This window comes from Cygnus atratus, chromosome 10, assembly GCF_013377495.2.
Source record: "Cygnus atratus isolate AKBS03 ecotype Queensland, Australia chromosome 10, CAtr_DNAZoo_HiC_assembly, whole genome shotgun sequence".
Lineage (NCBI taxonomy): Eukaryota > Metazoa > Chordata > Aves > Anseriformes > Anatidae > Cygnus > Cygnus atratus.
This window is the reverse complement of record NC_066371.1, coordinates 6,244,126-6,257,613: the sequence shown is the minus strand read 5'-3', so window position 1 is coordinate 6,257,613 and position 13,488 is coordinate 6,244,126. Positions and strand designations below refer to the sequence as shown.

Sequence of the window (13,488 nt, the reverse complement as noted above, 5' to 3'; positions counted from 1 at the left end):
GCTCGCAGGCAGGCGGGGTGGTTTCGTTTGAATTCGAGGCCAGGGAGCCTGTGGTTCCTGCATGTTTGACCAGGCAGGTGCGAGCAAGTCAAGGTGCCTTGGGATCTAAGCTGCACGCGCTGTTGCTGTAATTGTTTTCGGTGTGGTAATGCACTGCATCTTTATTCTTCTCATGCATGCTGCATAACCAGTAAATGACAGGTCCTGCTTTTTCAATTCCTCTGTGTTTCCAGGGGCTGTCACACTTTTAATTTTTGCAATAGCTGCAAGCAAAGCAGTAATCATGTTTCCTATTTCCCACGACTGTGGTGCTGGCTTTGTTGTTCTTAATTCCTCTCCTTGACTCGAGCTATTTCATGTTCTCTAAAGCTTCCCAGAACGCTGATGTTTAATCTGGCGTTTGATGGCTGATGGGCTCCCCGCGGGACAAGCGCTGTGGGTGGCATGTGGCAAGGCAGGGCAGGTGAGGTGCCTGGGATCTGTTGGGGGTGACACTGATCACCGAAGACATCAGGGCAGGGTGAAGGTGTACGTGTCTGTGATTCGTGCCCAAATTGGCAGGGTTTGCGTGCCGCAGAGCGCACAGCTATGTGACATATCGCGTGCTCCACTTTCTCCTGAGAGATGGGACAGCTTCTGAAAGGCTGCTCTTAAAGCCCATGGACAATCGCCTCTACGTTTCTGTAGGTCTAAATGACTTAAGTGGAAGTAATTTGGGGGATGTGATTTGCTTCGGTGCCTTTCAGGGGTCTGCTCAGGACTGTTACAAAAGCTTTGCCCTGTGAGCAGCAGCTCAGGGAGGTGTGGTTTCCCACCCAGTGCTTTCCCTGCAGGTTGTCGTGGCCTTTGCTGTGGGTGCTCCACCGTATGGAAAGGTCAGTGAAGATGCTCTGCTCCCGGCCTTCTCTTCTAACTGGCTGCACTCGGTATCTTCGAGGTCTCCAGCCCTCAGTCCTGTGTGGGTGAGGCTGGTCAGGGAGCCCAAATGCTGTCACACACGTGTGCTGTGATCCCAAATGCTGTGCTGCTTTAGCAAAGAAAGCTCATGGTGCCTTCAAGTTAGAAGGTTTCGGGTGTGAAAGAGAAAGGTTTAGATTGCTTCTGAAGTTATTCTCCGTTCCCTGTGAGCACGGCCCAGCGCAGACTGCTGGCACCTCTGAGACCACAGCTCCTCACCCAGACAGGCAAACAGACGGGACTGATTATCCCCCTGTAAAACTGATAGCACATCCGACAGCAGGTGAAGGCTGCTTGTGGAAGGTCACACAGACCTGCTGCAAAGCGTTGCTGAGAGATCCCATTGACTGTTGCTGTGGCCAGGAAAGACAAGACCAGGGAGCAATTGCAGATTCATGGCTTAATGAGTGATGGCTGGAAAGCTGAGATGTCGTTGAGGACACTGTGTGTTCACTGAGGCTGCCGCGGGGGCACAGCCTTGTGCTCTCATTAGCAAAGACATTGGTTGAGATATGGGTGTTTGCTTTCATCTCCAGCCTCTCCTCTGGGATGGCCCCATAGCCAGGAAGCAGAGCAGCGTGTGTCCCAACTTCAGCACCTTCCAGCTCATCATCTGCTGTCATGCTCCAAACCCATCATTACCGATGGGTGAAGCCAACATGACAGCTCAAGGAGTGAGAGGGACATGGATCTGTATTTCTTTTCTCGAGGTGGATGCTGCATGAGTAGGATGTGTGGGAGCATTCTGCTTTGGTTGTCACAGCTGGCACTTCTCTCCCCAGGAGCTGCCCCCAGTCTGAGCAGGAGACAGGCTTTATCAGGAGTCTTACGGGCTTTGAGTGCTCTGCTCCGTGGTACGGCATCCCATAGTTTTAGGGCTATCATGAAAGCCCCCTTCCAGCAGGAGAAGGTAATTGAAACCACTTTTTCATAACTGAGTAATTAGATTGATTCTGGAGCAATGCGGGCATGTGGAAAATTGAAAAACAAGTTGTGTGCCCTTAGGCTTCAGACGAGTGTGGTGGTGCCTTTCCTGAGGAACGCCGGCTGCATCTCTTGGATTACAGGGCACACTGAGACCATCTCCAGCATGCTGCAAGTCCAGGTCCTGTCTGGGGGAAGCTCAGTGAGAAGGAGGTCCCTCTCCTGCTGTGCTGATCTGACATCTATCTCTCCTCAGAACTTCTCATTGAATTCTGTGGCACTCCATGCAGTGGAAGGATGCATGCATGTGAATCCAGTTACAGGATTAGGAGAAAAAGCTCTCCGCATAGTTGCATACTCACAGAAATTTTAATCGAATGGTGCGTTCACTGGGACCAGCTCACATATCCCAGTTTCAGGGGTGTTGTTAAGACTGTGCTTGTGGGCTTTTCATTTCTGAGTGTTTTGACCTTAGACATCTAGTGGAAAGTATTTTGTGTGTTACAGAAGTAGTGTTGGGCTTCGTTCCCCAGATTAAAACAGTCATACCTACTGTATTGCGTTCTTGCACAACCTAACAGCTGAAATCTTGTTTGGATGCTGTCGGCCACACTGAGGGGATATTGGCTTTTTGGGTCCTGTGCTCCAGTGTGCCATCATTTGCAGGGTCTGGAAAGAGCTCTGACATTATTTCAGGCTAAGTTTCTTTAATCAAAAGTAAATATCCTACCAACTGGCTCTGTGGTGAGGCAGATCCCACAGCCAAACTACTCAGAGGATCCATTAAGCTTCAACTAACCGTGTCCAGTAACCTCTGTGTGGACAGCGCGGGCTATTCATAATGGCAGGGATGAAGGCAAACGGGCACGCTAGGCTCCGAATTTCCACTGCTGAGTAGGGAGTAGCAGCAGAAATAGTCTGGTACAGAAAGACACTAAATGCTGCTTGTATCCCCATCTCAGTTTTGGGTCAGGGGTCTTGGGGTAATACAGAACCTTTTCTTACATCCCATGGCTTGACTTCCAGACCAGTCTTTCCTGTTCAGTTTGCTTCCTCTGCTAACTTCTAACTTCTCAACCTGATCTAACTGCAAAATTGGCTCTGCTCTGAGCAGGAGGTGGGACCTGGAACCTCCAAAGTGCTTCCAACATCCGTTACTCCATGATTCTGATTTTTACTGGTCCTCCAGCTAACTGGGACTACCATACACTAAAACTTCTTTCTTTCTTCTTCTGCTCAAAGCTGCTGTCTTGTTTCACTTCCTTAGATTTAAATGCTTCCTTTCTGTACCTACAGTCTTTGTTAAGCCATTTCCCTCTTTCATAATTTTGCGCTTTCCTGAACCACCTCTTTACATAAATGCAAGACCAGACCGGTTCTTTTGAACCAGTTCATCCATCATCCCAAACTGTTTCTACCCACATAGGCTGCTATTAAGAATTAATTAACAGTTGTTCTGCTCAAGTTTCAGTCTTGGTCAGCAGTATCGGAATTGCATTAAGTAGAGGCATTAAAAATGCAACAGTATTCACGATATCAGCTTCAGAATATGAGCCAGTGCTTTGTGTGTATATGGTTTAGCATCCTAATAAACCATGAAGCTCCTGCGTTGGGATCACAGGTTCACCTGATCTGCTGTTGCTGTTTGCCATCTCTGATGAAACACTAAAGTCCTGGGGGCAGGGACTGTCACCAGTTACACAGCCGCCGTGTGGCACAGGACGTGCTCTCATCCCCACACAGTGCAGATCATCTTTCTCTTTTTTTTCCATTTTCTTCCTGAAGTCTCTCTAGAAGCTGTCAGCAGCACCTCAAGGGTACTAATATTGCTGAGTTTTCCCTACCTTCTGTCACTCATGCCCTTCTGTGAGATGATACCCACCTCAAGGACCCTTTCTAACTCTTTTCCCAGGTCCTATCAGCAGTATTTTAGTAAACCGCTATGGCAGCCGACCCGTGGTGATATTTGGAGGCCTGCTGTGTGGCATTGGGATGGTCTCAGCTGCCTTCTGCACCAGCATCCTGCAGCTCTACATCTGCGTGGGCTTTATTACAGGTAAGAAGAAAGTATCTCCCTTAGACTCGCACCTGAAGTTCCCTTCTGATGGGTTGGGCATCCTCAGCCAAAGGCAGTTGGAACCTGGTGGGATAAAAAGCTGTCGGGACAGGGGCTGTAACTGGTTAACTGCTCCAGCTGAGTTTTAGCAAAGAGCCTGTTCCCTGCTAGGCTCCGTGTCCCTGGCTGAACATCGCGTGCAGGGGCTCAGCAGTGGACGTGCTCCTCGCAGATGTGCGCTGTCAGCCAGAGGCGATGGTGAGGATGGCCGGCCCTGCCCTCGGCTCCTGCTGAAGCAAACACAGGCTGACTGCGCTCTGCCGTGGGCAGGGCAAGCCCTCCGAGGTGCCAGTGCGACTGTGAAGAAAACACCTGTGTTCCTATGTAACGTGTTACCTTCCCTCTGTGAGATATATGAAATGAAATTTTGGAGGGTTGCTTTGGTTTACTTGCCATTTGCCTGCTTGTGAGGTAAGGAGGTCCTTTAATTGAAAATAATAACCACTTAGAGTCGGTTGAAAATATGCAATATTCTCCCTATGGAGAAAATATATATATATATATATATATATATATTTCCTTATTGAAGTAATCATTTGAATTTTCTGTAGTGAAAAATGAAACTCCATGTTGGAAACTCTATCAGGAGAAGGCATGGGCTCAGTCCAGCATCTTTAAAGTCTGCAGGTGCTGGGTTATTGCTTTTAAAGGTAGATTGGAGTTCTCCATCTGTGTGAGTATAAATGCTTAATTGCAAGCATTTTTCTTTGATTATTTTGGCTAAGGTACAGCCAATGTTTCTTCCAGTGCAGCTCGGACATCTGCCTGAAAGCATGACACAATGAGTTCAAAATTGGCTTTTGAGGTTGCAAGGTGTATGTTTTAATGAATGTTCCCTGTCTCAGTGTGGCTACATTAGGTATTGCTACTTTCTGAGCAAGAAAAGTGTCAACCTAACATTTAAAATCAATAACGCCAGCCACTATCAAGGTAAATTGGGACAGAAAGTTTGTCTCCCTGCTCTCCTACACCAATATTGCTTTATCAAATCTGCACAGTAGTGAATAAATCCCCAAGTAGGATTCCCTCTCTTAAACCTTACTCTTTCAAAGGAGAGCCACTGTAGCTAGATAAAACTGTGTTGCATCTGGATGCATAAATTTTGCAGATTCCTTGAAAGAGATTCCAGACATGAAGTGATGAGAAATAAAAATAACCAATGGTAACCAATTCAAATTTATCGATGCACGGGCTTGCATCATTCCCTGCTAAGCAAACATCTAGCAGGTTGGCTAATGCTGGATTAGTACACAGAAACCATAAAACCTTTGCTATAAACATACATTTTTTTTTTGTGAGCAGAAGGGCTCAGGCAAGGAACAATGCGGTGGGAAGGCACTGGCTTCTATTTTCTAAAATACTTTGTTGTCCAAAAACGTTCCTGGAGGGAATTTTGCACCGAAACCCAATAGGATTTGTGAAGGTCCTGCTCTTTTTGGTCCCTGACTGTCTTTGCAAACCTGGCCCAGCTGTCCACTCCAGTGAGTCGCTAGTATGCATTGTGTATGGAGCACATGTAACCCTCGTGGCAGCAATGGTACAGGGACAAAATTTTCCTCGTGTCCCCTCGTCTTTAATACTGCAACGTTTCCTCAGAGCAAAGCACATTTCTTGTTGGAGAAGCCTTCCCCTCCTGCATGCTGCACGAGAGTGGCTGTATGGATGAGGTCTTAGCTAATAACCCATCATTTCCAGGCATGGTGTGTGTGCTGGGGAAGAAACATTAATTTGACAGAGAGAGGGAGATGCTTGTAATCCTGCTAACATGCTTGATGCCTTTAATTATGCTTGAAGTGCTGCTGCTAGTCAGGCCTAACATGGAAGCATTCAAGGGCAATTATGAAGCTGTCTGCTTATCATGTGGCTGAGACAGCAGTGCCGCGAGAGGAGAGAGCCTTCTGCAGAGGCTTCTTGCTGCTAAAAAGCAGACTGTAAACATCACAAGTTTTCCAGCCTCCTTCCTAGACTGATGTCAAAGACCATGTTCATGTAACGCCTAGGGATGGGGGTAAAAACAAGGCAGTTGGTACGAGGAGGTACCCACCATAGTCCTGTGCCTGTGGCATATTAATAGAAACCTCTTCAGAGGAGCAGAGCAAGAAGTATCTGTTTACAGCAGAGGGATTAGACACGGCAATCTCGCTTGCTTTCTTGATTATGTCTCTTCCCATTTGTATGCAGAGCAGGGGCTGAGCTCCGCTGTCAGAGGCAGCTCTGAAGCAGCTCTGTCCTTGATGTCACTGAGCTGTGGGCTGCATGAGGCACTTCCCTGCATGTGCTATAAAACCCAGGTTCTCTTCCTTGCTCATCATTTGTTTCCCTGTAGCTCTTAGAAAAAGAAATGGGGTGTGCAAGCTGTCTACCTGGATGGATGCCAGCCTGGATACTTTAAAGGGTAGATGTTCAGGCACACAACATCTTCTTCACGTCTGAGGAAGAAAACAGCAGATTTCAAAGCTAGATGCAAGCCAATAATGACCAGTCAGAGTTCAGTTCGATCTCCACCAATTAGGCCACAATTAAATAAAATGGGATCTAGGGTGAAGCACATTGACTAATGAGACTGGAGTCTTTGCCTCAGCTCTTAGAGTTGAGCATTGAAATACCTGGTAGGGTCTTCCCTTGCTAACAAAGGGAAAACAAGATCAAGAGCTACTCTTCTGACTCCTGTAACACTACTTATTTCCTTCTAATATGAGGGAGATGAATTTAATGTAGGGAAGGATGCCCTGTCCAGCACAGGCTTGCTTCTGTTCATGCAACACCACCGATAGGCCTCTCTGTCATATCCTTGGTAAGAAATGTGGTTATTTGTGTAACAATTTCAGTCACAGAAAAGCTACTAATAGGTTCAGAAAACAGGAATAAAATTGATATAAATATTTCCAACTAAAGCCATCCAAAAGCTTGAAGTAAATTGAAATTCCAGTCAGTCAATTTGAAACTCTCCAAATTTAATTAATGGGAAGAGCATGAGGTAATATTAAATTAAATTTGTCTGACTGGCAAATTAATGTTCACATAATAAAGATTTGAGTTGATTATTGGTTAAGTAGGTAGCTGGCATCCAGTCTGATTTTCCTTCTCACGACATGGGATAGATCCAAAAAAGGATTCTGTGAAAATGATGGTTCAATTCCTGCACATAGCTACCAGCCTGGGAAATGCGGAGTTAAAGCAGACTCCGCATTTAAACTAATTCACTGTGCTGCATCTTCTTGGGTGAAAATAGTTCCCATTTCTAAGTGCAGTCAGGGGTGTTCTCTAACAACACTGTGTTTTCCCTACATAGTTCTCAGGCTGGCCCTCCTTACAGGCATGAATCTGTCCCCCTGTGAATTATGAACAGGCTGTACTTCCCAAAGACAGGCCCTACCAAATGTATGGACTCTCCAGAAACAACAATTCATGCTGAGAATGTGTTTCCAATGAAGACTAGTTTTAATGTTGCCATTTTGATTTCTTTTTAATGTTTTAAACTTCCAGCTAATTAAAAAAGAAGAAGGAGAATCTGAGACTTGGCAAAAATCATAACTTTGTAAAACCATTCAAACTTAAGCTATCCAACATCAGATGAATTCTGCTGCATCAGTTCAATTCTACTCTATCAGCAACTAATGATAGTGTTCCTTAATTAATTTTGAGGACCCTGACCTTTCTAAATTCTCTTCTGTAAAGCAATATGCCTAATTATGTACTGCACAGTTAAACAAACTAATTATATAGACTAATGAACAAGAAAAAATCTGCGTGACCCTATTTTCAGGATTCATGTTCTCTGGTATAATCACTTCAAGGATTACATTTCTGCTTTGTTCTAATGTGGCTCATTCTTTCCTAGATGATAGGGTGAAAAATATGTGGCATGATTTTTAAATGTAATTTTGATGGAGTTCTGCAAATTTAACTTTTTAAGGAAATGCTAGAAATCATAGAAATGTTTGAAGAGATTATTATATGCTAGTGCTCTTAAACAGAACCATAGAAAGCCGATGCCATCACTGCATTTGGTGTCTCTTCTTTCAGATTTTACCTGTGCAAAAGAAGCTGGTTAGCTGAATTAGCAGTGCAGATTTATAATACCATTTATATATCTAAATGTAATAAAAATAAATTTTAATTAAAAGAAACACTCTAGGGTCCTGTTTAATTAGCATCCTAGTAGCTGTTTTGCTGCATACTTGCAGACCTCTTAGTCTTTTGCATCAGACCTGAACTGCTCACAGCACCAAACTGGGAAGGTTAATGTTGCCTTTTGGTGCAGGTCTGCCTGCCTGGCAGCAGTGCTGGGTGCCCACCACCCATGGGAGGATGTGCCAGCTGCAGTTGGGCATGGGAAGGACTTGAGGCAGAACAACCTTCCTCAAACTAGGAGCTGTCATTTTTTTAAATCCATCCTCTCCTCTGATGAGGCTGCTCTGTCTGACCAAAACCAGCCAGCATTTGTTGAGAGTATAGTTTCAATTTATTCCAAAGCAAACTCTTTGCAGTAATGTTTGCCCCTCAAGAGGTTTACAGCACAAAACAGAGGTTTACAGCGCAGAAGGTTCTGTGACCAAAGGTATCCTTCTGGGGCCTGGTTGCCCAGATTCTTCAGATGGAAATTTAGTGGTACCTTGAGCAAAGTTTGCACCCAGACTATCATATTGAAGAGCTATCAGTGAATCAATTCTCCATTAATTTGCATAAAACAAAGAGCTGGGGATAAAATTGGTCTCAAATCTTTCTTTGTGTATCTCAACTATTTTTCTCTGTTCCAGGATTTGGCCTTGCTCTCAACCTCCAGCCGTCAGTGATAATCATAGGGAAATACTTTTTAAAGAGAAGACCCATCGCAAACGGCCTTGCTATGGCAGGGAGCCCCGTGATGCTTTGCACCCTGGCTCCTCTCAACCAGTTCCTTTTTGACAATTTTGGCTGGAGGGGCAGCTTTTTAATTCTCGGGGCAATTTTATTAAACTGCTGTGTGGCCGGAGCTCTCTTCAGGCCCATTGGGGCACCCAAAACCCAGTCAAATGAGGAAGCAAAGGAGGTCCTGAAAGAAGAGGTCACTAAGGATGCCATGGAAATGAACAGTTCCACAAACATCCCTGTGGAGACAAAAACAGAAGAAGAAGCAAAGGACTGTTGTGAAAAAATCAATAAGTACCTTGATTTTTCCCTCTTTAAGCACAGAGGTTTCTTGATTTACCTGATTGGAAATGTGCTCATGTTTCTAGGCTTTTTTGCCCCCATTGTTTTTCTGGCACCCTATGCAAAGCACATCGGCATTGATGAATATTCAGCTGCTTTCCTCCTTTCAATCCTTGCTATCGTGGATATGATTGCCAGACCGGCCACTGGCATCATTGCAAACAGCAAGTGGGTGAGGCCACGGATCCAATACTTTTTCAGCTTCTCCATTGCTTTCAACGGTGCCTGCCACCTTCTGTGCCCCCTGGCTTCTGGCTACAAGGGGCTCGTCGTTTACGCTGTCTTTTTTGGCTTGGCTTTTGGCATGGTTTGTGCCATGCTTTTTGAAACTCTCATGGACCTTGTGGGAGCTACCCGGTTCACCAGCGCCGTTGGCTTGGTCACCATTGCAGAGTGTTGCACAATATTGCTGGGACCACCTATAGGGGGTGAGTGTCTTTCCTTCCTCTACTTCCTATGTGCTCAATTCTTTTTCTACAAGGGGCACACCACATCTGGAAAATGCCATATTTGTCTTTTTAAAATCTGACTTGGCTGTGAATTAAATAACTTCATAGGTGATATTCTCTCAGTCAGAGATACTGTAAAGTTCCCTCTCCTGAAATGTGTGTTTCACCTGTATGCAAGCTAGAATAACCGGCTTGGAAACTGGTCACCCTTAAGAGTGCAGTACAACTAAAATATTTAATTAGGTTCTGTGTTCTGTATGCATTTGGATATATAAAGTTAAGTTCTGCTAATTCTTTTGAGTATGACAATATCATAATAAATTAGAAGAAGGTACAGAAAGAAAGTAGTTTAATCCTATTATTTCCTGGATTTGAAAGTGAGAGCTGGCTAGTGCTCTGTATGACACATCTTGCAGAGCCTTTCAATTCTTCATGTAGCTCATGCAGTGTGACAGAAGCAGCTGTATCCTCTCGCTTCTTAGAGATTCATTATTTAATTAATGACAAACAAAAGAGAATACAATTTAAAAATGACCGCTTTCTGAGTTATATAATTTTCTATGTGGAAGATTAACTTAATGACCAGAGACTGCTAATGAGGCCAAGAGTTCTATGTAATAATCAGTAATATTAATTTTGTAGGGTTTTCCCCACTATTTTAATAAGCAGCAAATTTATTGGTTCTTTGGCATTTTAATAACCTACTGCAGGGTTCTGCTTTAATGAACTAAGTAAATTGTTCCCAGTGTGTTTTATGACTTTATCTTATTCTCAAAGGAAAAGAGGCGAGACTATCCTACTGTTGAATTTTCCAATACTCTACTCATTAAAACTCTCATTGAAACCTATGTAGGAGACCTCTAGGTCATCCTGATTAGCAGAAAGGGAAAAAAACATTGCAATTAGCATTTGGCTGATGTTTCACCAGTAACATGAAAAACAGTACATCGAAAATGATGTACGAAGATATGTAGGAATGATTCAGGAAGAAACAGTGACCAAAACCAGTTAAAAGTTATTTTTTCTGTGATCAAGAAATCTGTTTGGTGGCCATAAAATCCCTTGTTAGTGTAATACAGTAGGATAATTAATCATCAGCTTTTCAACATTAAGGGTCAGTCAGGAAGTAATTAAAGGTCCCTCATTTTAAGGAGGAAAACATATTCCAAAAAGTCAGAGAGGTAATGGATGATGGGCCAGTTTCAAGGAGGACTGTCTGTACAATGAAGGCCGGGTTAGGAGTGGGTCTTACTTTAATTAGGATCTGGGATGTTAAGAATGGTCCGTGATGCTCCAGTAAATGGGAATTAATGCTCAGGATCATAATCCCAACAAGATTTGCATTACATTTTGACATAATGGAGAACAGTGACATTTCAATTAAGCCGTCTCTCTTCAATTACTCTGTTACTCCGTAGCAGAGGCATTAACCTTTGAGAGGAACCTGTCACATTTGTCTTGGCATTGAAATTATCTGACACTGACAGCATCATCTTTGCTTTCCCGGGTACTAATGTTTTCCAGTTCCACACAGCACCCTTTCATATTCAGACCACAGGTATAAATGCAGAAAGGGCAGCCATGACCAAAAGCTGGGTCCCTTCTGATGCTGGTGAATGACCCGTGGTGGAATAAATTGGTGGGCCTCTGTCAGGAGTCTGGCCACGTGCCATCTCACAAACCTCTTCCCGAAAGCTGCCCCTTTTGTTGGCAGCCTCTGGACTACCGAGTTGAACGGATGTCCTTTTGTACTGGATCACTGAAGACAACTGAAAGACTGTCTGTGGACTCCATGATCAGAGGACTTAGTTTCTGCATGGAAAAAAAATAGATGTGCCTGAAAAGCCTGCGCTTTACAATGTAGATTCTCTGTCCCTTTCCATTTTACTGTACAAATTTTAGGTAGTGTTACCTACATCGATGTGAACTACCCACAGGCTGTAAAGTGGAGCATGTGTGAAGTATTTGCAGGATCAGAGCATTTGTGGAAGAGATCATTAGAACAGAGAATGTTTTATTTTATCCTACAGCCACGAGGGTGTCCCTTTATAGTTAGGAACTCAAAAACTCAAAACACAGTATCCTTGCCTTCATCGTCTCTCTTTCTTTCTTTCTTTTTTTTTTTTTTTTAATGTATCTTTTACAGGAACACTTATCGATACCTTTGGGGACTATAAATATATGTTCATTAAATGTGGAGCTGTGATGGTCCTGGCAGGAACATTCCTGTTCATCATGAATTACTATAATTACCGCATGCTTGCCAAGGAGAAGAGAAAAGCAAAAGAAGAGGACCCTAAATCTGTAAGGACAGAAAGTGAGGGCAGAAATAACTTGAACAAAGATACTGTACAGGATGGACCTGAGCTGGAACCTCTGAGAGAGGAACAAGAAAGACTAAAGAAGGAAGTGAATGGCACAAATGAAGTTTAAATCTGTTCTCGTGGGCTGAACAGGCAATTACTTCTGTGTTGCTTAAGTTGGCACTAGCTGTGAAATCACACTAGGTTTTTAATTTTTGCCCTATGCTCTGTCATGTGCATCCTCTTCTTTGTCTTAGGAGAAGACTAGAAATGAAACTGGGACACAGTGCAGTATCCATTCACATACCAAAGGATCTGAACCATTTTTCTTCAGACGTTTCCATTTCCCAGAGGGGTTGTATAAAAATGTAACCATCACCCCACCCTTACTCCAAGTACTACAGCTCTATGCAGTGAAAAGACCAATGGCCATCAGGGTTAGCGCAGAGCCCTTCCACCAGCTTGAACAGGCTTTACACTGAGCATTGTGGTGGCTGGGTCTTTTCACCACGCAACCCAAATGCTTAGACTCTCTTTGACTGCAGTATCAGAATTATCCCAGGGATTTGGTGCTGCCTTCCATGGGCAGCTGTGTTGTGATTGGCACCTCTGTCTCATGGAAAAGCAGAATAGGCCTTATGCTCATCTTAAAGAGGTGAGCTAGAGCCACCTGAGCATAACAAGGGCAGTACATGCCTGTGTTGGCAGCAAGGCTGCCCTTGTGGCTGGAGTGTGCTAAGAAGGAGCGGACTTGGGGTGGCTCCTCATGACTCCACCATGGACTTTCTCAGGGACCTCTGCACTTAGCAAAATGCCTTGAGAGAGGTGGCATTATGCAGGAGGGTAACACAAGGCCATCATGCTCCAGGAGTCCTTCTTCCAGGCCGTTTCAATGTGCAGGGCAGAAACTTAAACTGCTTAAACTTTGAGCAGCATTCAAACCATGCAAATTCTTTATTATTATTTTTTTTTCCCTAGGAGGTTACACAGTCCTTATTAACCAATATCTGAGTGCCTTACAGTTTTTAGCATGCTTTTTCTTCACAACACCCTGGTGAGGCAGTAAGTGTTGTTGCTGCTAATTAATTGTACAAATGAAGAAGAATGAAGTAATGAGAAGCGCGGAGAAGCTACGGTCATCATTGCATCATCTGTGAATAAAGCTAAGACATTCTACAGCTGCAATGGGATCCACTGCCCTGAGCTGGGAGCCTCAGCCACCTATGAGAAGAAAGATATCGGCAGCTGAAGAGGGGAGCTGAAAGCCTGCCAGCTGAGCACAGGCGTCCCACTGCTAGAAAATAGCACGCACCACGGAGAGGTGTGCATTAAACCACAGCCCTCACTGCAGTGCAACCTGCCTACTTGGTGTGTTGTACTACTCAGGCTTAGTGATTTAAAACGGTCTTAGTGCCGCAGCCTTGTGTGATTCTTTTTCCTAGTTTTGTTGCATCCGCCCTGGGAGGAATCCAAACACAGCTGCCTCCTCCTCGTTTGGGCCCCGCTAGTCACCGCCCAGTGCTAGCACTGCTGTGCCTGGTGGCCT

At 44.4% G+C, this 13,488-nt stretch overlaps 1 protein-coding gene across 1 annotated transcript in view; it reads left to right on the top strand.

The window, feature by feature from the left end:
• Positions 1-12,072, top strand: part of LOC118248132 (monocarboxylate transporter 2-like) — a 31,090-nt gene extending 19,018 nt beyond the window's left edge. The window contains exons 2-4 of the mRNA XM_035546792.1: positions 3,794-3,937; positions 8,758-9,618; positions 11,786-12,072. Coding sequence (XP_035402685.1) covers positions 3,794-3,937; positions 8,758-9,618; positions 11,786-12,072 — 1,292 coding nt within the window. The remainder of the gene's footprint in view (positions 1-3,793; positions 3,938-8,757; positions 9,619-11,785) is intronic.
• The last annotated feature ends 1,416 nt before the right edge of the window (positions 12,073-13,488 follow it).